Raw genomic sequence first — 24,523 nt, 5'->3', positions numbered from 1 at the left:
TGTGGATGTGGAGGCAAGCTAAGCAGGAAAAACTGGGGGTACAAGCTAAGGCATGGACTGGGGTGATGTCTAGGGGCAAAAGCAGTGTGGATGTGGAGGCAAGCTAAGCAGGAAAAACTGGGGATACAAGCTAAGGCATGGACTGGGGTGATGTCTAGGGGCAAAAGCAGTGTGGATGTGGAGGCAAGCTAAGCAGGAAAAACTGGGGGTACAAGCTAAGGCATGGACTGGGGTGATGTCTAGGGGCAAAAGCAGTGTGGATTTGGAGGCAAGCAAAGCAGGGAAAATGGTGGCTAGAGGCAAAGGGATGTCCATAGGCAGCAAGGGCAAAGATGCAAAACTCTCCCGTTTCAAGAATTTTCCTGACTTGTTTCCCCACAAAACATTCCTGGGAGGAGGGCTGAAACACCACCCTCCTCCTCCTCCGCTGTTAGATTTACCCCAGCTACGAGCTGAAAACGCTGCAACACTGGTGTGGGGAGACGTCAGCAGGCTGGGCTGAAGCTCATCAGCTTGGGAGACGGACAGCACACTGCCTCTGAGGTCAGGGATGCCATCCTGGATGAGATGGCAATTTGTTTATCCCCGCTGCCCCTGGGGCCAGGTTTTTTAGCTTGTTGGAGGGCTCTGGAGCTTGCCAGCCTCCAACACGTTCCATGCCTGGCCCACATGTTCAATGTAGTGGTGCAATGATCTTTAAAAACATACCCCAAATTAGCTGAGCTAAGGGTGAAAGTGCGGCACTTGGACACCCACTTTCCCAAGTCTACAGTACCTGGAGCTAGCCGCAATACACTCCAGCAAGGCCTACATCTGCCTGAAGCACCTACTGTTGTGCGAGGTCACCACACGCTCTAACCCTAGATACCGTATGTTCAGCAGGGTGTGTGAGCAGCAGAGACCTTTGATGGAGTACCAGCTACAAAACCCAAGGGTTCCTCAGAGTCAGCTCCCTCACTTTCTGCACCATGAGTTTCCATGGGTGGCAGACTTATGGCTAGAGGCACAGGCATGGATAGGGGTGATGTGTAGGGGCAAAAGCAGTGTGGATGTGGAGGCAAGCTAAGCAGCAAAAACTGGGGGTACAAGCAGCCGGTGACATCATCACTGACAAGCACAGCTGTCTGTCAGCTGACAGGCTGACTTTCACCAAAATGAACAGACAATGGATAGACTCATCATATACATGTCAGTTACATGACAAATTTAGTGCAATTTGCAAGTCCAAGATGGTTTGGAGATCTGCGGAGAGGAATCTCACCACCTCTTGCGGGTGCCATCATTTGGAAGGCAAGCCCTGGGCTCAGTGGGTGAGAGCAAGCGCAGGATAATCGTCGTTTGGCCTGGCGGCCACTGCCTCTTCCACTGTTGACAGGGCTGGCGCTGCAGTCCAGACCAGGAGCCAGGACACCTCCACATCTGCCTCTGACACTTTGGGGAGTTCACCCTTATCCTCACCTTTTCCTGCCATTTCTCCTTTTGCCCGCGCCATCATGCGCCTCTTCCCATCAACTCCCCATCTCCCAAGCCTTTCATTTCATGCTAAAGTACAGCGCAACCCACCCACATGCCCAAGGCTTCAACGGCCTCATCTCAAGAAATCTGGCCCAGGAGATGTTGGAATCCCGGCTGGGGGACACTCTGCCCTTTTTGGGCAGAGTGTCTACTGCGCCACCGCACTGTGCCGTCCACACCAGCACTTTCCCCCAAACATGAGGCGGTCCCTAAATTCAGCGCTTAGCCCTAAAGTTCCATGTGACCAGTTACGAATGGACAAGTGCATGCGGACAGGGACGCTACCTTTCAATTTGGGCACAGTGGTTGAATGTAGTTGAGGCGTGGACCGGGTCGCAAAATGTGGTGGCCTGACTTGTCTCCCCACACAACATTCCTGGGAGGAGGGCTGAAACACCACCCTCCTCCGCTGTTAAATTGACCCCAGCTACGAGCTGGAAACGCTGCAACACTGGTGTGGGGAGACGTCAGCGGGCCGTGCTGAAGCTCATCAGCTTGGGGGCCAGACAGCACACTGCCTACAAAGTGAGTCATGCCATCCTCGATGAGACGGCAATGTGGTTTTTGCCACTGCACCTGGGCCCAGGCATGTTGTCATGTGTGATAATGGCCGTAACCTGGGATTGGCTCTGTAGCTTGGCAGCCTGCAACATATTCCATGCCTGGGCCACGTTTTTAACTCATTGCTGCTAATCTTTTGAAAAAGGTACCCCAATGTTCCTGAGCTACTGGTGAAAGTGTGGCGCTTGTGCGGATAGTTTTTAAAGTGTATAGTTGCCGCTGCTAGCCTCTATGCACTCCTACAACGCCTGTACCTGCTGGAACAACGGCTGTTGTGCGACGTCTCCACACTGCTGGCACTAAACATATCATGTGTTGAGCAGAGTGTGTGAGCAGCACAGACCTTTGATGTAGTTCCAACTCCAAAACCCTCGGGTTCGTCAAAGTCAACTCCCTCAGTTGCTCAACCATGAGTGGCCATGGGTGGCAGACTTATGTGAAATCCCATCCCATCCATTGCACTGGACACGAAACATTAGCATGCGCTCAGCACAACTTCGGATATGGCAGATGCGTTAAGCAGGGTGCAGGGTACAACACAGACCAGGCCCGAGCACCAGGAACAGGTGTTAGAAATACTGCAGCATCTGCCATTTCCTTCCAATTTTGGGGTTTTGGACCCGCCACCGACTTGTCTGGACCTAAGTGGGGATCATGAGACACAGTTGCCATCAAGGCAAGCTGTGGTCATGTGCGGTTTGCAGTAAGGGGGCAGTGCGCAATTGGAAGAGGAGTTGGTGGATGACGAGGCCACCGACCCCACATGGACAGGGGTGATGTCTAGGGGCTAAAGCAGTGTAGATGTAGAGGGAAGCTAAATCAACAAAAAACCTGGGTAGAAGCAAAGGCATAAACTGGGGTGATGTTTAGGGGTGAAAGCAGAGTAGATGTGGAGGGAAGCTAAGCAGCAAAAACAGTGGGTAGAAGCAAAGGCATGCAAAACTCTACCCTGTTGGAAGACTTATTCCTAGGTCTGGAACACGTTAATGGCCCCCCTGGACAAATTACTGCCACTCAGGGGCCTAGTGTCACCAGGAGGGACAAGTATAGGCGCATGTTGTGGGAATACCTGGCCGACACCAGCTCTGTCCTCTCCGATCCCTCTGTGCTCTACAGCCTAAACTTATTTTCTCATCTTTTTTTCTGAACTGCACATCTCTTGCCTGCTTCCTTTGGGATCTTAGAAATGGTGGTCCACTTCCACAGATGGTAACTTCAATAGACAGTGTAACGGGAGTAGCTGAGGGATCGCTGTCTTAACCACTTTTTGGCACAAAATTAACTTCCAAAGCCAAATATGGTGCAAGTATATGATGCAAGGACACCTACACACCTATCTCTGACACATTGGGGAGTTCACCCTCATGCGCCCTTTTGGCCTGCACCATCATGCGCCTCTTCCCAGCCACTCCACATTTCCCAAGCTTTTCATTGCAGGCAGAAGTACAATACAACCCACCCCCATGCCCAAGCCTGTAACAGCCTCATCGATAAACTGCTGGCCCTGGAGATGTTGGTGTTTGTTTATACTTCTGGAGACCCAGGCCTTCCGTCAGCAGATGGCAGCTGGGGCACCTCCCTATGCTGGGCCTAGCCGTTACTACTTCTCTTGGTGTGCTGTCTCTGCCTTGCGCCTGCATGTGTCCCATAACATCAGTCGGGCCCAGAGCTCTGCGCTTTGCTGCAAGGTCCACTTGACCACCGACACATGGACAAGCGCCTGTGGTCAGGGATGCTGCAGTGCTTATCTTTAATGACAGGCAGGGTGAATGTGGTGGAGTCTGTTCCCCGGGTGCAAACTGGGGTGGCCTATCTCCTCTCCCAGGCCAAAATTCATGGCAGGAGTAGACTGAAACCCTACGAAGCTGCAACCTCCACCCCAGCTACTAGCGGAAAACACTGTAACACTGGCATGGGGAGATGTCAGTAGGCCGTGCTGAAACTGATCAGCTTGGGGGACAGACAGCACAGTGCCTCCGAGGTCAGGGATGCCATCCTGGCTGAGATGGCATTTTTTTTTCCCTGCTACACCTGGGGCCTGGCATTTTTGCGCCTGTGATAATGGCTGGAACCTGGTAGCAGATCTGGAGCTTGCCAGACTCAAACACGGTCCACGCATGGCCCACGTTTTCCAACTTGTTGGTGCCATGTTTCTTTGAAACCTACACCATTGTGCCTGATATACAGGTCAAAGTGGGGCCATTTTCGTAAGTGAGAACTAGCCTCTGCTAGGCAGAAAACATTCAGAGCACACTCCTCTCATCTTCGCACCGTTGGCTGGCGGAGGAAGACGAGGGGGTTGGAGTGGCATCTGATGTCCCTATCCCACACGAGGCTAGAGGGTGCACTTCAGTGCATCCCATTGCTTCACCACAAATGGTGTGAAGGGGAGTGGAAAATGGAGGAAATGGAGAGTGACCCTTACAGTTGGGGCCAGCAAAGGCATGCCAAGTAACACACTGGCACACATGGCTGACTTCATCTTGGGTTGCTTTTCAACACATATTTCACATCATGAAGAACAAATAATACTGGATTTTTTCAAGCCTCGAACCCCGGTCTAGGTCTAATGTCTGTTCCTTTCTTATATTAGGGGAGAGGGAAAAAAAATTACTTCAGTGATACGTTTAGCGTACATAGACTGACTATTAATGTGTATCCCACTTAGTGTTGTTAGGGTTACACACCGTCACAACCTGGCTAAAGCTTCTATAGCTGTTAATAAAGTCAACATAACTTTACGGTATCCAAAAAGACAGCTGGTACCGACAGAGAGCAAGACAAATGTCACCCAAAGCTGTGAGCTCTGAACACCCACAGTGACTTTGGCGTCATCATCATTATAAGGGAGTGGGTGGTAATAAATAACTTGGCAGTGCCTAAAACCCAAAAAGCTTATACAACTATATTTACATTAAGATACACAAATGAAACTTTTCAGTAGCATGTCATGAGACAAGCTGATAAGCTCTTCCTTTGTGCAGTGCTATTTGAAAGTTAAACGCTGCCTTTATTTTAATTCTGGAGAAGGTGCAGACATTAGATTTAGAACATGTTGTCTTCATTGTCCAAATCCTCTATATAGGTAACGCGTTTTTCGGGCCGAGCTGTCTGGGAACGAGCTGGTGCAGCACTGACAACCTGGGTGAATATGGCAAGAGCCTGAGATGTAGGGTGAATGAATCCCCAAATTATTTGTGGAATTCCCAGTGAGACAATGGCACTGTATACCAGTATTAAAAATTGTGGGTGCACATAACCCCCATATATTCTTTGAATTCCCAGTCAGACAATGGCACTGTATACCAGTATTAAAAATTGTGGGTGCACATAACCCCCATATATTCTTTGAATTCCCAGTCAGACAATGGCACTGTATACCAGTAGTAAAAATTGTGGGTGCACATAACCCCCATATATTCTTTGAATTCCCAGTCAGACAATGGAACTGTATAGCAGTAGCAAAAATTGTGGGTGCACGTCACCCCAATATATTCTTTGAATTCCCAGTTAGACAATGGCACTGTATACCAGTAGTAAAAATTGTGGGTGCACGTCACCCCAATATATTCTTTGAATTCCCAGTTAGACAATGGCACTGTATACCAGTAGTAAAAATTGTGGGTGCACATAACCCCCATATATTCTTTGAATTCCCAGTCAGACAATGGCACTGTATACCAGTATTAAAAATTGTGGGTGCACATAACCCCCATATATTCTTTGAATTCCCAGTCAGACAATGGCACTGTATACCAGTATTAAAAATTGTGGGTGCACGTAACCCCCATATATTCTTTGAATTCCCAGTCAGACAATGGCACTGTATACCAGTATTAAAAATTGTGGGTGCACATAACCCCCATATATTCTTTGAATTCCCAGTCAGACAATGGCACTGTATACCAGTATTAAAAATTGTGGGTGCACATAACCCCCATATATTCTTTGAATTCCCAGTCAGACAATGGAACTGTATAGCAGTAGCAAAAATTGTGGGTGCACGTCACCCCAATATATTCTTTGAATTCCCAGTTAGACAATGGCACTGTATACCAGTAGTAAAAATTGTGGGTGCACGTCACCCCAATATATTCTTTGAATTCCCAGTTAGACAATGGCACTGTATACCAGTAGTAAAAATTGTGGGTGCACATAACCCCCATATATTCTTTGAATTCCCAGTCAGACAATGGCACTGTATACCAGTATTAAAAATTGTGGGTGCACATAACCCCCATATATTCTTTGAATTCCCAGTCAGACAATGGCACTGTATACCAGTATTAAAAATTGTGGGTGCACGTAACCCCCATATATTCTTTGAATTCCCAGTCAGACAATGGCACTGTATACCAGTATTAAAAATTGTGGGTGCACATAACCCCCATATATTCTTTGAATTCCCAGTCAGACAATGGCACTGTATACCAGTATTAAAAATTGTGGGTGCACATAACCCCCATATATTCTTTGAATTCCCAGTTAGACAATGGCACTGTATACCAGTAGTAAAAATTGTGGGTGCACATAACCCCCATATATTCTTTGAATTCCCAGTCAGACAATGGCACTGTATACCAGTATTAAAAATTGTGGGTGCACATAACCCCCATATATTCTTTGAATTCCCAGTCAGACAATGGCACTGTATACCAGTATTAAAAATTGTGGGTGCACGTAACCCCCATATATTCTTTGAATTCCCAGTCAGACAATGGCACTGTATACCAGTATTAAAAATTGTGGGTGCACATAACCCCCATATATTCTTTGAATTCCCAGTCAGACAATGGCACTGTATACCAGTATTAAAAATTGTGGGTGCACATAACCCCCATATATTCTTTGAATTCCCAGTCAGACAATGGAACTGTATAGCAGTAGCAAAAATTGTGGGTGCACGTCACCCCAATATATTCTTTGAATTCCCAGTTAGACAATGGCACTGTATACCAGTAGTAAAAATTGTGGGTGCACGTCACCCCAATATATTCTTTGAATTCCCAGTTAGACAATGGCACTGTATACCAGTAGTAAAAATTGTGGGTGCACATAACCCCCATATATTCTTTGAATTCCCAGTCAGACAATGGCACTGTATACCAGTATTAAAAATTGTGGGTGCACATAACCCCCATATATTCTTTGAATTCCCAGTCAGACAATGGCACTGTATACCAGTATTAAAAATTGTGGGTGCACGTAACCCCCATATATTCTTTGAATTCCCAGTCAGACAATGGCACTGTATACCAGTATTAAAAATTGTGGGTGCACATAACCCCCATATATTCTTTGAATTCCCAGTCAGACAATGGCACTGTATACCAGTATTAAAAATTGTGGGTGCACATAACCCCCATATATTCTTTGAATTCCCAGTGAGACAATGGCACTGTATACCAGTAGTAAAAATTGTGGGTGCACATAACCCCCATATATTCTTTGAATTCCCAGTCAGACAATGGCACTGTATACCAGTATTAAAAATTGTGGGTGCACATAACCCCCATATATTCTTTGAATTCCCAGTCAGACAATGGCACTGTATACCAGTATTAAAAATTGTGGGTGCACGTAACCCCCATATATTCTTTGAATTCCCAGTCAGACAATGGCACTGTATACCAGTATTAAAAATTGTGGGTGCACATAACCCCCATATATTCTTTGAATTCCCAGTCAGACAATGGCACTGTATACCAGTATTAAAAATTGTGGGTGCACATAACCCCCATATATTCTTTGAATTCCCAGTGAGACAATGGAACTGTATAGCAGTAGCAAAAATTGTGGGTGCACGTCACCCCAATATATTCTTTGAATTCCCAGTTAGACAATGGCACTGTATACCAGTAGTAAAAATTGTGGGTGCACGTCACCCCAATATATTCTTTGAATTCCCAGTTAGACAATGGCACTGTATACCAGTAGTAAAAATTGTGGGTGCACATAACCCCCATATATTCTTTGAATTCCCAGTCAGACAATGGCACTGTATACCAGTATTAAAAATTGTGGGTGCACATAACCCCCATATATTCTTTGAATTCCCAGTCAGACAATGGCACTGTATACCAGTATTAAAAATTGTGGGTGCACGTAACCCCCATATATTCTTTGAATTCCCAGTCAGACAATGGCACTGTATACCAGTATTAAAAATTGTGGGTGCACATAACCCCCATATATTCTTTGAATTCCCAGTGAGACAATGGAACTGTATAGCAGTAGCAAAAATTGTGGGTGCACGTCACCCCAATATATTCTTTGAATTCCCAGTTAGACAATGGCACTGTATACCAGTAGTAAAAATTGTGGGTGCACGTCACCCCAATATATTCTTTGAATTCCCAGTTAGACAATGGCACTGTATACCAGTAGTAAAAATTGTGGGTGCACATAACCCCCATATATTCTTTGAATTCCCAGTCAGACAATGGCACTGTATACCAGTATTAAAAATTGTGGGTGCACATAACCCCCATATATTCTTTGAATTCCCAGTCAGACAATGGCACTGTATACCAGTATTAAAAATTGTGGGTGCACGTAACCCCCATATATTCTTTGAATTCCCAGTCAGACAATGGCACTGTATACCAGTATTAAAAATTGTGGGTGCACATAACCCCCATATATTCTTTGAATTCCCAGTCAGACAATGGCACTGTATACCAGTATTAAAAATTGTGGGTGCACGTAACCCCCATATATTCTTTGAATTCCCAGTCAGATAATGGCACTATATACCAGTATTAAAAATTGTGGGTGCACATAACCCCCATATATTCTTTGAATTCCCAGTCAGACAATGGCACTGTATACCAGTATTAAAAATTGTGGGTGCACATAACCCCCATATATTCTTTGAATTCCCAGTGAGACAATGGAACTGTATAGCAGTAGCAAAAATTGTGGGTGCACGTCACCCCAATATATTCTTTGAATTCCCAGTTAGACAATGGCACTGTATACCAGTATTAAAAATTGTGGGTGCACATAACCCCCATATATTCTTTGAATTCCCAGTCAGACAATGGCACTGTATACCAGTATTAAAAATTGTGGGTGCACATAACCCCCATATATTCTTTGAATTCCCAGTGAGACAATGGAACTGTATAGCAGTAGCAAAAATTGTGGGTGCACGTCACCCCAATATATTCTTTGAATTCCCAGTCAGACAATGGCACTGTATACCAGTATTAAAAATTGTGGGTGCACATAACCCCCATATATTCTTTGAATTCCCAGTCAGACAATGGCACTGTATACCAGTATTAAAAATTGTGGGTGCACGTAACCCCCATATATTCTTTGAATTCCCAGTCAGACAATGGCACTATATACCAGTATTAAAAATTGTGGGTGCACATAACCCCCATATATTCTTTGAATTCCCAGTCAGACAATGGCACTGTATACCAGTATTAAAAATTGTGGGTGCACATAACCCCCATATATTCTTTGAATTCCCAGTGAGACAATGGAACTGTATAGCAGTAGCAAAAATTGTGGGTGCACGTCACCCCAATATATTCTTTGAATTCCCAGTTAGACAATGGCACTGTATACCAGTAGTAAAAATTGTGGGTGCACATAACCCCCATATATTCTTTGAATTCCCAGTCAGACAATGGCACTGTATACCAGTATTAAAAATTGTGGGTGCACATAACCCCCATATATTCTTTGAATTCCCAGTCAGACAATGGCACTGTATACCAGTATTAAAAATTGTGGGTGCACATAACCCCCATATATTCTTTGAATTCCCAGTGAGACAATGGAACTGTATAGCAGTAGCAAAAATTGTGGGTGCACGTCACCCCAATATATTCTTTGAATTCCCAGTTAGACAATGGCACTGTATACCAGTAGTAAAAATTGTGGGTGCACATAACCCCCATATATTCTTTGAATTCCCAGTCAGACAATGGCACTGTATACCAGTATTAAAAATTGTGGGTGCACATAACCCCCATATATTCTTTGAATTCCCAGTCAGACAATGGCACTGTATACCAGTATTAAAAATTGTGGGTGCACATAACCCCCATATATTCTTTGAATTCCCAGTCAGACAATGGCACTGTATACCAGTATTAAAAATTGTGGGTGCACATAACCCCCATATATTCTTTGAATTCCCAGTCAGACAATGGCACTGTATACCAGTATTAAAAATTGTGGGTGCACGTAACCCCCATATATTCTTTGAATTCCCAGTCAGACAATGGCACTGTATAGCAGTATTAAAAATTGTGGGTGCACGTAACCCCCATATATTCTTTGAATTCCCAGTCAGACAATGGCACTGTATACCAGTATTAAAAATTGTGGGTGCACATAACCCCCATATATTCTTTGAATTCCCAGTCAGACAATGGCACTGTATACCAGTATTAAAAATTGTGGGTGCACATAACCCCCATATATTCTTTGAATTCCCAGTCAGACAATGGAACTGTATAGCAGTAGCAAAAATTGTGGGTGCACGTCACCCCAATATATTCTTTGAATTCCCAGTCAGACAATGGCACTGTATACCAGTAGTAAAAATTGTGGGTGCACATAACCCCCATATATTCTTTGAATTCCCAGTCAGACAATGGCACTGTATAGCAGTATTAAAAATTGTGGGTGCACGTAACCCCCATATATTCTTTGAATTCCCAGTCAGACAATGGCACTATATACCAGTATTAAAAATTGTGGGTGCACATAACCCCCATATATTCTTTGAATTCCCAGTCAGACAATGGCACTGTATAGCAGTATTAAAAATTGTGGGTGCACATAACCCCCATATATTCTTTGAATTCCCAGTGAGACAATGGCACTGTATACCAGTAGCAAAAATTGTGGGTGTATATAGCCCCAATTCTATTGCTAGGGGACTTGCAGGGTATTTCTGAGGTGAAGGTGGGGGGGCACACCGTTGGAACGGGGATTTGGGGTGTATATATGGGGTATACGGGAATACACTGTCAGTGTGTTCCATTCAGGATCCTGGGAAAGCTGGGTTGCGGCGATTGAGCCCGTCAGTGCCACGTTACACTGACAAGCTTCTCCCTGGAATTGAAGTTATATGTAAGCCCAATATATTCTTTGAATTCCCAGTGAGACAATGGCACTATATGGCAGTAGCAAAAATAGTGGGTGTATATAGCCCCAATTCTATTGCTAGGGGACTTGCAGGGTATTTCTGGGGTGAAGGTGGGGGGGCACACCGTTGGAACGGGTATCGGGGGTATATATCGGGTATACGGGAATACACTGACAGTGTATTCCATTCAGGATCCTGGGAAAGCTGGGTTGCGGCGATTGAGCCCGTCAGTGCCACGTTACACTGACAAGCTTCTCCCTGGAATTTAGCTCTTATAAGAGCTGTTGGTTGTCTTCTCCTTCCTATCCTAGCCTGTCCCTGCCTACCCAGAATCTAACCCCTAGCTAACTGGACGGAAACCTCCGTCCTCGGTGAATTGCAAGCTCAGAATGACGCGAAGCTGGGCGGCGCTGTTCTTTTAAATTAGAGGTCACATGTTTTCGGCAGCCAATGGGTTTTGCCTACTTTTTTCAACGTCACCGGTGTCGTAGTTCCTGTCCCACCTACCCTGCGCTGTTATTGGAGCAAAAAAGGCGCCAGGGAAGGTGGGAGGGGAATCGAGTAATGGCGCACTTTACCACGCGGTGTTCGATTCGATTCGAACATGCCGAACAGCCTAATATCCGATCGAACATGAGTTCGATAGAACACTGTTCGCTCATCTCTATTGGTTACTGATCTCCTGACAGGGTAGGGGGCACGCCTGATAGACTGTATCATAAACCTCAATAATCACAGTAGGGGGTAGGATTTAGAATTGGAGGTGAGCAAACTGTAACAAGGTGCGGAAATGTAATAAGCAGTTACAGTAAACTCCCCGTGCCTCACCTCTCCTAGTGTGCTTCCTTGCCCAAGTGCAGTGACTGACTGCAGCCTGCCTGGCTCGCCAGATTGTGCCTAATTTGATGTGATCAGGCTGATTTAGGACTATAATTCCGTATTTAGTTCTTGCATACATGAATATTCTAAAGATAATGTTTAATATCCTTGTGCGGTCCTGTTTTTTTTTTTGCAAGCATGGCATAAAATATCTGGAGCACACGGGGGTGTCCAGGACGGTGATATTTAAGACCTGCTCCTAGGACAGTCCATCAATATTAGCACCTCTTCCTCTTCTCAGGCCAGTGACATCACTTTCATTGATCACATGACCATGTTGCATCTCATTCCCATTGAATAGGGCTGAGCTGCAATGTCAATGAACAATGCTATACTTGGTACACAGTGAAGGGGTCAAAGCACTTGTGCAAATTTTGGGTCCCACATCTCAGACCAATCTGTTAATGATAACTTAACCTAAAGACAGGTAATCAATATCATAGTCCTGGAATACTTTCACCCCCTCCAACAACTCCAACTCCTTGCATCTTTCAATAGGCGCTGCTCCACTAATTCCAATACAATTTTTTCTCTAGCCCCCACCATTCCTGAGCAATTCCTCAGTGCTATTAGTTTCAGCACCCAATATGCTACTTAGGTTCTCTACTGCCAGGTGGGCAACTCTTGACTGGAGCAGATAGTCAGGGACCACCCACCTGACTGTAGAAAGTCTAATTAGCATATTGGTTGCTGAAACTAATAGCATTGATTGCTCAGGAATGGTGGGGGCTAGAGAAAAAAAAATCTACCTGTGCGGGAATAAGTGGAACAGCAGCTATTGAAGGATGCAAAGAGGTGGAGGCGATGAAGGGTACTTTTAACAAGAATATTATGAATGCATAAGCAACAAAAGTAGTGAACGAATGAACACAAGGAATATAAGTTTAGCGCAAAAATCCTGGAAAAAAATAAAAAAACTATTCTAAGTGTTTTCTTTCAAGTCTCATCAAGTAGCGAGTTCTGCAGCATGCAGATGTTTATCTGTAAAGGAACTACAACTCCCAGCACGCCCTGCCAGCCATTGCACGCATTTAGCAGCATCTGGCTCCTTCCATCCCTGCGGTACTCGGGCCTTTCATGGATCCTTTAAGCGGTTTGTTTTGCTTCGCACCCAGACACCGAGCGGGGTTTTGATCTTGGCAGTTTTACTGATCAGATGTGACATTTTATTGTGTGGGAGAACAATACTTAAATGCATCTAACAAATAAAATGAACGGCATCATAAATCCTGCGCACTCAGTGGTATTGTCTGCGGCTCCACCGCTACACAAGAGTCCTCTACAATCGGAAAAGTGCGATATTACAGCCGGGGCTGCAGCCTCTCAATCCCAATGATCCCTTATTCAGCTTTATTCTGCAGTAGCGTCTGTAAGAGGACACCACTCAAGACTTTCCTACTATTCTATCTCCCAGATGATAATAGGTTGAGGTGCAAAGTCTTACAGGCTGAAAACTGAGTCCTATCCCAAACCAAACATAGGGAAGACATTATTTTACAGACGTGAGGGTTATGGGTTGGAGAGGCCTTTCCAAGAAAGTTGCCGCAGTTATACAAAATGCCATTGTATGCTGTTACCAGGGTTCAGGATGAGGGGTTGGCAGTATAGGTGGCTGTAAAGGCACCACTGGAAAGATAGTGACTAACTATATCTATATAGAGAGAGAGAGACCAGCAACCAGTGTGTTATATACCAGTTTTTATTCTTAATTCCTGATGAGGCTGTGTCATGAATTTGGTACGTCCTCCTGAAGTTCTTACACCTAGGGGAAAATCTACTCCGGCCCTTTCTGGAGTAGATTTTGCAGACTTTAACCCCAACAATCATTAGAATTTGGATTTACAAGTGCCCATGTGAATATTGTAGTGGTGCACATGCTTGCCCAATGACAGTCCCATAGGAAGAAAGGAGCTGTCGCCAAATATGTGCAGCAATTATTAAGTTGAAGTTTGCTGTATGTGTACTATCCTGTGGATGGGGGTAGATTTCATTAGAGGTGGACCTCCTTGGACTATTGATTTAAAGCTTGCTGCAACAATGTATCTAATGCATTAAGTATCAAGTTAAACTTTGCTACATTTGTAGTAACATTCATATACTCATATACAAGTGTAAAGTCATGTGATGATAGGTTCAAACTAGCCCCGGGCTCTGGGTTTGGGTCTGTCGGGGGACTAGAAAGACATACACACATGGTCACCAGTAGACCCCATTGACTTTAGTGGGGTCCACTATTTCCAAACTGAAAGTGATGAAGAAAAAAAGCCCCTCATGCAGATAGATGGGCTCCAACAGAGACTCCGGCGCAGATGTGAACCCAGATATGGCAGACAGATACAACAGACGTAGGTATGATAAACATAGACAGTAGTTGCAATAGATTGGATAGATATAGGGACAATAGATATAGATGATACGAAAGATAGAAATTAGATGAGTAGTTATGATAGATGGATGGATGGATGGATAGATAGATAGATAGATAGATAGATAGATAGATAGATAGATAGATAGATAGATAGATAGATAGATAGATAGATAGATAGATAGATAGATAGATAGATAGATAGATAGATAGATAGATAGATAGATAGATAGATGTATAATCTATTCCGCTAGAGGATCTGTGTTAAATAAAGATGTCCGATGCTTATATGGCACGTGCTGGGTGTAGAGAGCGGCTACGCTACATGTAGCGAGGTAATGATTATGTCCTGTTCTCTTTAGTTTCTGGGTAGGTGACAGTGGCGAAGTGCTTGGTAAGCGAGATTTTCCTTTTGTGATGACACAAGGATATGTAATAAGGTTGAAGATTTGGGATGTACTTACAGTATTTCAATTAGAGCTTTAGAAATTGAGATAATGGTAAAATCTGCAATTTAATGGGAAAAATTCACATAGTGCACAGTACTACAGTAGGAAGATAAGATTTTCCCTTTGTGAAGAAATCTCCAGAAATGTAGATAAAACAGAACCCTTTTTTTTCTGAAATGAACATCTCTTAGATTTTTGGGTCCTTAGGAGTAAAGCAGATTTGAAGGACCCCAACCAGGGGATCAGCTTTTTTGCAGAGGAATATTCATCATATGGCACCTATTAATAATAGTGACCCTGCTCTGATTTCCATGGATGTTCGCAGCCCTCTAGAAGATGGCAACATTGGATTTCCACTGAATTCAGTGTGTACAGGGCCCTATAGACAGTAAAAGGGGAAGTAGAATGCTTGTGAGACCACTACTACATTCAACAAGACCCTCATTCTAGTGATCGATGGAAGTCCCAGCAGTTAGATGTTGTGCTTTTCTATATACAAAAGGGGAACATTTATCATGCCTTGTATGCTTGTTTTTCCAAATCCATTCAGCTATTCCAAAGATATAAGCCCTTTTGATGTTGATGTAGATTATAATATATTAGCCAAGTGGGCGGTAATGCTGCATGACTTACAGCACGCAGAGAAATCTCACTGTTACTGCCCACTTGGCTAATAGACCCTGATTGACATCAACACAAGCATGGCTTATATCTGTGGAAAGGCAGAATGGATTTGGAAAACTAGAACACCAAAATGCTCAAGGTGACCGTGTCGATCATATGATGGATGCCATTGTCTCAGACCTGGTGACAAGACCTCTTTAAGTCATGACATATTGAGAAATGTACCCACTTGTGCATCCAGAAAACTTTTCTCCGACAAGGTGGGCCCTGAAGATCTGTAAAAATATTGATGGCGGTCTGGAACAGGAAAGTGAGTGATTTGTAGAAGGAGACATTGAAAATAAATAGCGCGCACTTAAAGTATCAATCACGTAGATGGCTGCAAATTCTGAAAACCTTTAAGAAAAACAAGATCATCGCCATGGATATTTGCAGAAGGCGAAAAATAACATTGGGAAGATTTATTATCATCTGTTCCAGCTTTTGAAGACAGCAAACGCAGAATTTCATTATCAGTCCTTCCATGTTTCATTACACAAGTCTGTCTGGCTTGATCTTAATTGAAGGCATATTTATAGGCAAGGGGAATAGAAGTGTTTTGGGGGCTGCGCCATCGCTCATCGCAGACCTTATACTCAAGGAAAAAGTAAGTGCACCCCCTGTAAACTTTCTGATATTGGAACGTGCACGTGTCAATATCTCAGCTTCATTTGGACTGTATTGAAACCTCTTTTGGGATATAACTGCAAGGTTAAACTACACACAGGCAAATTCACTAAGAAACAGAGCTACTGGTGGTTTGCAAACACTACTTGCAAGTAAAATTTTGTGCCACTTTTCTCAAAGTGAACAGGGTGCAAGTCCATCAACCACATCATTATCATTTGCACCATAACAAGAAGAGACAAAGACGGGTTCTCTGCCGTTGCAGGGATTATAAAGACCAGCATACCATACGCCGGTCGTTATTAATACACGCCAAGATTTTTAGCCTGTATCCAGAGAGACACATAGGTCTGCATAGGAGCTGTGTACATAAAACGCTAAGGTTTTTGGTGCACAGTGTTGTAATTTGTTAATTGATCAAACTGTCTTAAAGGGATATTTATTGAAAATCCTCAGGATGGAGCAGCAGTATCAGGACTTCCGACTACCATACCCTGCCATCTAGTAACCAGGCACAGTCAATCAATGTTCCCCTTTAAGTCCAACACCAAATAGATATCCTGATCCCTTTAAGGCCAGTGTATATAAAGCTTTTATTATGGTTGTCCTGCCATGTTCTAAAGAATATGTCCACATAGAAATGACACACGAGATTGTCTATTTGTACACGGTACGCATATTATATCCGCCGCCTATACTGCAGTATTTACTAGATTAATCGGATTCTGCTGCATTGGGAGATAGCGAGGCTTTTCAGGCACTTGTCATACGCTGTAGATATGTCTTGGTCCTACTCCAAAGGGAGATTATTAGCAGGATTATTGCTGGGGCATGAAGCCTCCTGAGATTATGGGTGGAACCGTCTGTAGCAGCCAAATCCATCCTGGAACTCTGGCAGATTTCTGTGCATATCATCAAACCTAATATCTGGAACAATAATAATTGCTTATGCTATAGTACGGCCTGGACTCATAGTGGGGAGCAGCTGTAAGGTAGCACCGAGCTGACATGGATATAAAATAGGGGTCTTATAGCAAAAAATCTAAATAGTATATGTTGGTGCTGGTTTGGAGGTGCCTTCCAAATTCTGTCCATTGTATTCAGTTCTACAGTCCCTTTCAACATCTGATCAGCAGCTCAGGAGTCAAATTACGGATCCTAAGTAACGTATATCTTATAAACCCATTTGTTTCTATGGCCCCATATGCATTCATGATTTTTACTAATCCAAACCATAAAATATTCTGATTCCTGTCAATTTTATCAACTCCGGCCATCTATTCTAACCATGGGTCCTTGAAAATCATGGATGCCATCTGTGCCTTCCATTCTGTTCACAGACCCGTGTGCAGGAAACCTAACTCTAAGGGTGCATTCACACTGAGTAAACGCTAGCTTATTTTGTAGAGTAAAATTACACTTGTAAATTTTGCTATCCCATTGACTTCAATGATATTTTTTTACAAGTGTAAAAATACGCCTGTAAAAAATACGCCTGTAAAAAATACGTCTGTAAAAATACGCCTGTAAAATGTCATTGAAGTCAATGGGATAGCAAAATTTACAAGTGTAATTTTACTCTACAAAATAAGCTAGCGTTTACTCAGTGTGAATGCACCCTAAGGCTGTATTCACACAGAGTAACGCCAGGCGTTTTTTGTGTGTTTTTTGCACATAGCGCCGCGTTTACGCCACGTAGCGCCGCGTTAACGCCGCGTATACGCCGTGTTAACGTCGCGCTATTTAGCGGTGGCGTTGCCCGGCGTTAACGCGGCGTATACGCGGCGTTAACGCGGCGCTACGCGGCGTAAACGCGGCGCTATGTGCAAAAAACACACAAAAAACGCCTGGCGTTACTCTGTGTGAATACAGCCTAACAACGTGATGGGAATATTTCACCTCCGGTTCAAGCTTGGTTCCACCATTGTGACAAAGACTAATGACCTGTAGTGTTCCTCCAAACACTAAGGAAAATAAGAAGACATCACAATTCTCAATTCTTCTTCTTCTCTTATTACCTAGATATATACCTGTGTTAAACTGAAGATGCAATACATTTAGGAGGCTAGATTGTGAGGCGGTGGCTTACAAAGCCCAGGTTATTTTGGGTACTGATCTCCCATGGTTTCTCCCATTCATACTAAATGTTTTTGTAATCTGTTTTGGCAGCACAAGAGAGACACCTCGAAGATCACCAAGTACGTGGAGCTTGTTATCGTGGCGGATAATCGCGAGGTAAGAGTTCAGAACTTCCTTCCTCTATGTTATGTTTGCATATGTTGTAGGAAATGGATCATCCAGGGATCTGGTATTGGAAATCCCAGATGATGGAAATGGTATAGTGTCATACAGGCCAAACTAAGTAGTTATGGGGAGTGTAAAGGTAGCAGTCACACCCAGACTATGGCTCATCATCTTCTAAAGAAGAAGAAACCAATATTATAAATGGCATCTGATAAATGTGGTGGCCTGTTACCAGTTTATACCCCTAACCTAGGACTATGGATGTCAATGTGACTACCAAAGTAACACAATTTGGGTAAAATGCTCAGTTGATGAATCATTATCAAAAAGCAAGAAAAAACCTCTAGATGGTTCCACCAATCCATGGCGAACTTCACACATGGCGCAAAGGTTTTAATTCAATGCTATTTGCCTCGGCTATATGTTTACATGTGTATCTGTCAAGAAAGTGCTAATAAAGTCCAAAACACAGCCAGCAGGAATTTTGAATGCAGCTTTTGCAGTGAATGGAGTATAATTCGCGATAAAACGTAATATCAATGCTGTAAACAAATAGAAGTGCGGGGACAGCTCTTTTACAACAGACATTTGATTTCGTAGCTATTTCCTAAATAGCAAGACTGCTTGTTTAGCATGGTTTTTGACTACAGGAAGCTGTGATATATGGGCCTGTATGTATAATATGATAAATTTAGATACCTCATTAGACTTACAATGAATGGCAACTTAGGCATTTTTTAGACAGTGAACATAATCAACCTGTCATATTTGTCTTCTCCACACAGGAGAGAAAAATCAATAATGTATAAAAGTATAACAACAATGTAATTGCATTTTCTGTGTGATGTACATCTTATGAATATAAAGTCGAATACGATTGTTGAAAGGTTCGCTGCCAAGTCCTGCGTCCTGACAAGGCGTGCCGAATGCAAATCCCTTTCGTGTAAAGTACGGAAGACTATGCGGCTCAGATCGTATTAAAGGGTTCCCCAGCAGGCTAAAAAAACTAGATAGATCTGCCAGCAATGGGTTAATTCTGCACCATATTTACCGCGAGGTGTCTTAGGACTAATGCTTAGGTTTCCATATTCTCCTTCTAAATTTCCCTGGAGACATCAATTTTGTCCCCCCCCCCCCCCCTCCTTTTGCCTTGCTTAGCAAAGGTAAACTGCAAAAGATAATAAGCAAAACTAAACCCCGCTCCTTTAATGAAGTCCTCTCCTTTACATGGAGACGGCTAGAAGTTAGCTTCAGGAGCTTACAGGAGCCTCTGCGGGCATAGAAATAAGTAAGCCTTGCTTGTTTGCATTTTTCCATTGATGTCTAGGTTTAGAGTTGCTTTAGTATGAGCATCGTCCCAAAATATAAGTGTCAGGACCGTTGAATCTGGGGTAGGGCGACATGGAGCAAGCAGGAGAGGAAGCGGAGTTTGTAAGATATTTGTAAGTATGTTCATGCAAATAAAAGGTGTGATCTATCCAAATAGGGTAGACAGTGGTAAGTTGTAGATACCTCATTACAGTGACCATATAGTGATGTCAGTTCAGACCATAGAAGAGAATACAGTCCAGTCAAATCCAATGACCTTCTCTTTTCTTTTTTACTCCGTCCAGCCCAGACCGCTATGACAAACTTTCTTGACAATTTCTGAGTTTACTATTGTGAGACCTTTGGTTCTTCTCTCTGTATCCATTTTCAGCTTCTACAGGAATACGTGGATATATACCCCAGACCAGATGCCCTGTGCCCCTCTACAGCACTCATAGACTAATGCCAGCCTGTGCCCCCTTTATACCCCTCAGATTACTGCCATCCTACAACAAGGCATTGAGTGCGGCAATCTTGGGCCTTATTCACTGATCACAATGTATCTTGTGGCAACAGATCAGTGAAAAAGCGACAGGACTTGGATGACATCCACGTTGATCTATAGACTTCAGTGGACAACTTGGATACATGAAACTGGATGTAAAGAGAACATGCTGTATAAAAAAACAAAACCTGATGTGTATATGAGCCTATGGAAGAGCGCTGAGCCTTACACTATCCGACTTCTGTCTGTTTAAAAAAAAAACAATTCCATTGCCATACGGAATTGTAAGATATTTAGAAGCAATTTTTAGAATTTTTAGAAGCTTTTCATTTGCTAAATTGCTATTTACTAAGGTATCAACAATGCGGGGTGGAGACCTGGCAACATTAACCAATGGGGTTTTGACAGATTCATGAGCTGTAAGCGAAATATTTTCTGATAATGACTATTTACATGTATTTCAGTATGAGTCAGCCATGTTCTGTGATACGGAGGAGGTTTCTATTGTATAAAGTAATGGTGGTGACTGTGGGTTTTCTGTCCTACAGCTTCCAATAGTAAAGTCTTTGTCATTGCACGAACACGGTTCTATAAAGCGCAACAGTAATTCAGAATGTACGCAGCTCATAAGGTCTAATTCTGATGAATGGCATCGCGCTGCCCCCGCCATTACCTGTACACCATTGTATACAGTAAATTCTTTCACTACAATACAATACAATACAGCGTTATATCATTTATACTTATGACTTCTTTCTAGTACCAGAGACAAGGGAAAGATGTGGACCGAGTGAAGCACAGGCTGCTGGAGATGGCCAATTACGTGGATAAGGTCAGTGTATAATACGGCATTGTATTACTTAGAGTCAGTTCCTAATATGACAAATTCTTACTGTCTGATTTAGTGAGAACTCTGGCCAAAGCAGAGACATTATAACACCTGGTGCAGGGACTAAGGCTGCCCCATATTCTTCCCCTTCCCGCTCTGCGCCACACTATTACGTCACGCTGAGCATATTGTTAACGCTTGGTGCAGTAATACCGCCAGCACAAGAGCTGTGCCGGGACTAGATACCGGATTTGGAAAATATCTTAACCACACACACACACACACACACACACACATGCCATGATCAATAGCGATCACGACATCCAGATGGTTTAGGGTCAAGATGGCCCCCTTCCCCTGCCACTCCTCAGATCCTCCACAATGAGATTGCAGGGTCCAAGGACTTGCCATGGCAGCCAAGAAGCCGAGCAACGGCCTCCGCACTGCTTTTCCCTATTGCACATAGGGAGCCTATGCAGTACATTGCACTGGGGATCAGTAGATCGCAGGTTCAAGTCCCCTTGTGGGACAGGAAAAAAGCAAGAATAAAATGGAAAAAAAGCTAAAAATAAAGAATAAAAAATAAACATATAATAAAAAGTTTTTAAAAAACCCTGAAAAATAAAAAAAATGTAGGAATTTTGGATGGCGGGGGAAGAAAATATGAAAAAAAGTTGCCAAGTGTTAAATGGAGTCTTTCACCAGAACCCAGAATATTGTCAGGATTAGAAAAATATAGTTGCTCTCTTCCAAAAACAGCACCACACCTGACTACAGGTTGTGTATGGTATTGCAGTTCTGCCCCATTCATTACAACAGAGCTGAGCTGCAGTACCACACACCACCTGTAGACAGGTGTGGTGCTATATTTTGGAACAAAGAAGTCCTTTTCTTTTTTAATCCAAGACTGGTTGCAAAGTTGCTCCATCTTTTAGATACACAAAAATCAGTTGCAAAAGTATGCATACCCTGTAAGACATCATAATAAGATTAATTCCACATTTCCTTGGGCCTATTAAACCTCATAATTTCTCTATCGTGGTAGTCAAGCAACGTTTTATCTTCATTATATTAATTTTTTTTCCGATACATTTTAAAGTGTTCGATCGACATGACGTCTTCTAATTGGCCCTGCCGAGACGTACTTATGTTTCTCTCTGTGGGGAAACTACACGTTTGATTTTTCGTGAAATGTTTCTTAAGATTTTCAGGGGTCATTTGATGTAGCACTCGTACCAGTCCCTAACTCCTTAATCAAATGAGAGAGTCCTATCAGAAAGCTCAATATCCTGTGGGGGCGAGACGTTCATTAATTCAGTCCTTTAAGGCCCGGAAAATAATGTTACCTTTTCTTTCACAACATTATCACAAAGCTACATTACGCTTTTTTTTTATTTTCAGTAGCAAAGTCAGTGCAATAACTGTAAGAGCTGATAACATTTAAGACTGCCTATAATTATCATACCAAAAAGAATTTCATCCCCGCCTGATGAGTGGCGCGCCATATTCTCCGCTAAATTATTCATCTGTAACATTCTGCATGTGTTAATGCTGTCATCTCCGGAATTATGAAAAGATTGGAAGATGTTTTGATTAAAGACGGTAAAAAAAAAAAATTGCAATAAATTTAGGGAAGATGAATACGTCTTGGACTAGTTGAAAGGATTTTTTTTTTTTGTGATTATGGTGATTGGAAATGAACCCGGCTTAAGTGATGGGGTAGAACAGGATACGACACACAATGGGCTTCATTTGTCAAGAGTGACTTGTTGCCTATAGAATCAGTCATAATACACATTCCAGTTTAGAAAAAGCACTTTAGGGCTGAGGCGGAAACGCAGCTTTTTATGGAGCAGATTTTGTTGCGGTTTTTTGAGCCAAAACCAAGAATAGCTACAAAAGGAAAGTTCTTATACTTCTTCCTTCTGCTCAATCCACTCCTGGTTTTGGCTCAAAAACTGTAGCAAAATCTGCAACAAAATAAGCTGCACTTCCGCAACGTGGGGCCTCAGGCTTTAGACTACGACCCCACGTTGCGGAAACGCAGTTTTTCATGCAACAGATTTTACTACAATTTTTTGAGCCAAAGTCAAGAAAAATGGAGCAGAGGGGAGACATATAAGTGTTTCCTATATATTTCCCATTCTTTTTGTAGGTGGTTTTGGCTATGGCTCAAAAAACCTCAGCAAAATCTGCAACAAAAAAGCTGTGTTATCGCAATGTGAGGCCTCAGCCTAAGGCCAGGGGCCCCCCAGAATGGAAATGCCACCCACAGTTTGCCCGCGATGGAAACGCCGTGGGAAAAATGGCGGCGTTTTACAGTAACGGCAAATCCCATGCCCACTTTGCAGTAAAAACCGAGATGCGGACACGCCGCGATGTCCAAAACCGGTGCGGTTTTGGAAATCACAGTATGTCAATTATACATATGGAAACACCGGCGGTTTCCCCAAAGGTATAATTGAAACAGAAAGTCTGCAGAGGAAACCTCTGCAAGCTTTCTATGTAAAGCGCTGTGGGAAGAAACACGATGCATTGCCTCTGCAGTTTTTTCCGTAGTGCTTTATTGCTGCGTGACATCCTGTGGGACCTTAGCCTTAGGCTGTATTCACACAGAGTAACGCCAGACGTTTTTTGTGTGTTTTTTGCACATAGCGCCGCGTTAACGCCGCGTATACGCCGCATTAACGCCGGTCAACGCCACCGCAAAATAGCGCGGCGTTAACGCCGCGTATACGCGGCGCTATGTGCAAAAAGCACACAAAAAACGCCTGGCGTTACTCTGTGTGAATACAGCCTTAAAGGGGTTTTCCAGTTCCAGATTGCTTTTATACTGATGACGGTTATCAGCATTTGATCAGTGGGTGTCTGGAACTTGGAATCTGCAGATTCAATTGTGTCCCAACACTAGAAATGGGCAAACCTCTCAGGATTCGTTTAGTTTTTGGTTCAGGTGGCTCAGGTCCCAGATTTGTTTTAGGTCGAACACATTCGGTACGAACAACACCTTAAATTGGTTTAACCGTTTTTATTTACAATCCAAAATGTTTTTTTCTTTTTTAATTTTAAGCAAAATAGGGCTAAAGGACACATAGTTTGTAAAAGTGCATCAAAACTAACTTACATGTGCACAACACCAAGATGGTGCACCGACATCATAAATGGACATCACAGTAATAATAGTTGCACTTGTGAAAATAAAATGGCCAAAAAAGGCTCAGATGATAAATAACCTCCAATGTGTGTTAGATGTCTTGGTGTAATAACAATGTATTTCTTCTTATTAGTTTTTCAGACCACTGAATATCCGGGTAGCTCTGGTTGGCGTTGAAATCTGGAGCGATTCCGATAAATGTGCAATAAACCAGGATCCGTTCACCAGCCTCCATGAGTTCCTGGACTGGAGAAAACTGACATTACTACCTCAGAAGCCCCATGACAATGCACAGCTAGTAAGGTCCGC

General features: G+C 43.2%; 1 protein-coding gene across 1 annotated transcript in view; it reads left to right on the top strand.

Moving 5' to 3' along the window:
- Nucleotides 1–24,523, top strand: part of ADAM12 (ADAM metallopeptidase domain 12) — a 260,352-nt gene that overhangs the window by 150,541 nt on the left and 85,288 nt on the right. The window contains exons 7-9 of the mRNA XM_075288277.1: nt 18,344–18,409; nt 20,992–21,063; nt 24,348–24,517. Of these exons, the coding sequence (XP_075144378.1) occupies nt 18,344–18,409; nt 20,992–21,063; nt 24,348–24,517 (308 nt within the window). The remainder of the gene's footprint in view (nt 1–18,343; nt 18,410–20,991; nt 21,064–24,347; nt 24,518–24,523) is intronic.

This window comes from Leptodactylus fuscus, chromosome 10 (assembly GCF_031893055.1).
Source record: "Leptodactylus fuscus isolate aLepFus1 chromosome 10, aLepFus1.hap2, whole genome shotgun sequence".
Lineage (NCBI taxonomy): Eukaryota > Metazoa > Chordata > Amphibia > Anura > Leptodactylidae > Leptodactylus > Leptodactylus fuscus.
Note: the sequence above shows the minus strand (reverse complement) of the source record. Positions and strands in the feature narration are given on the sequence as shown.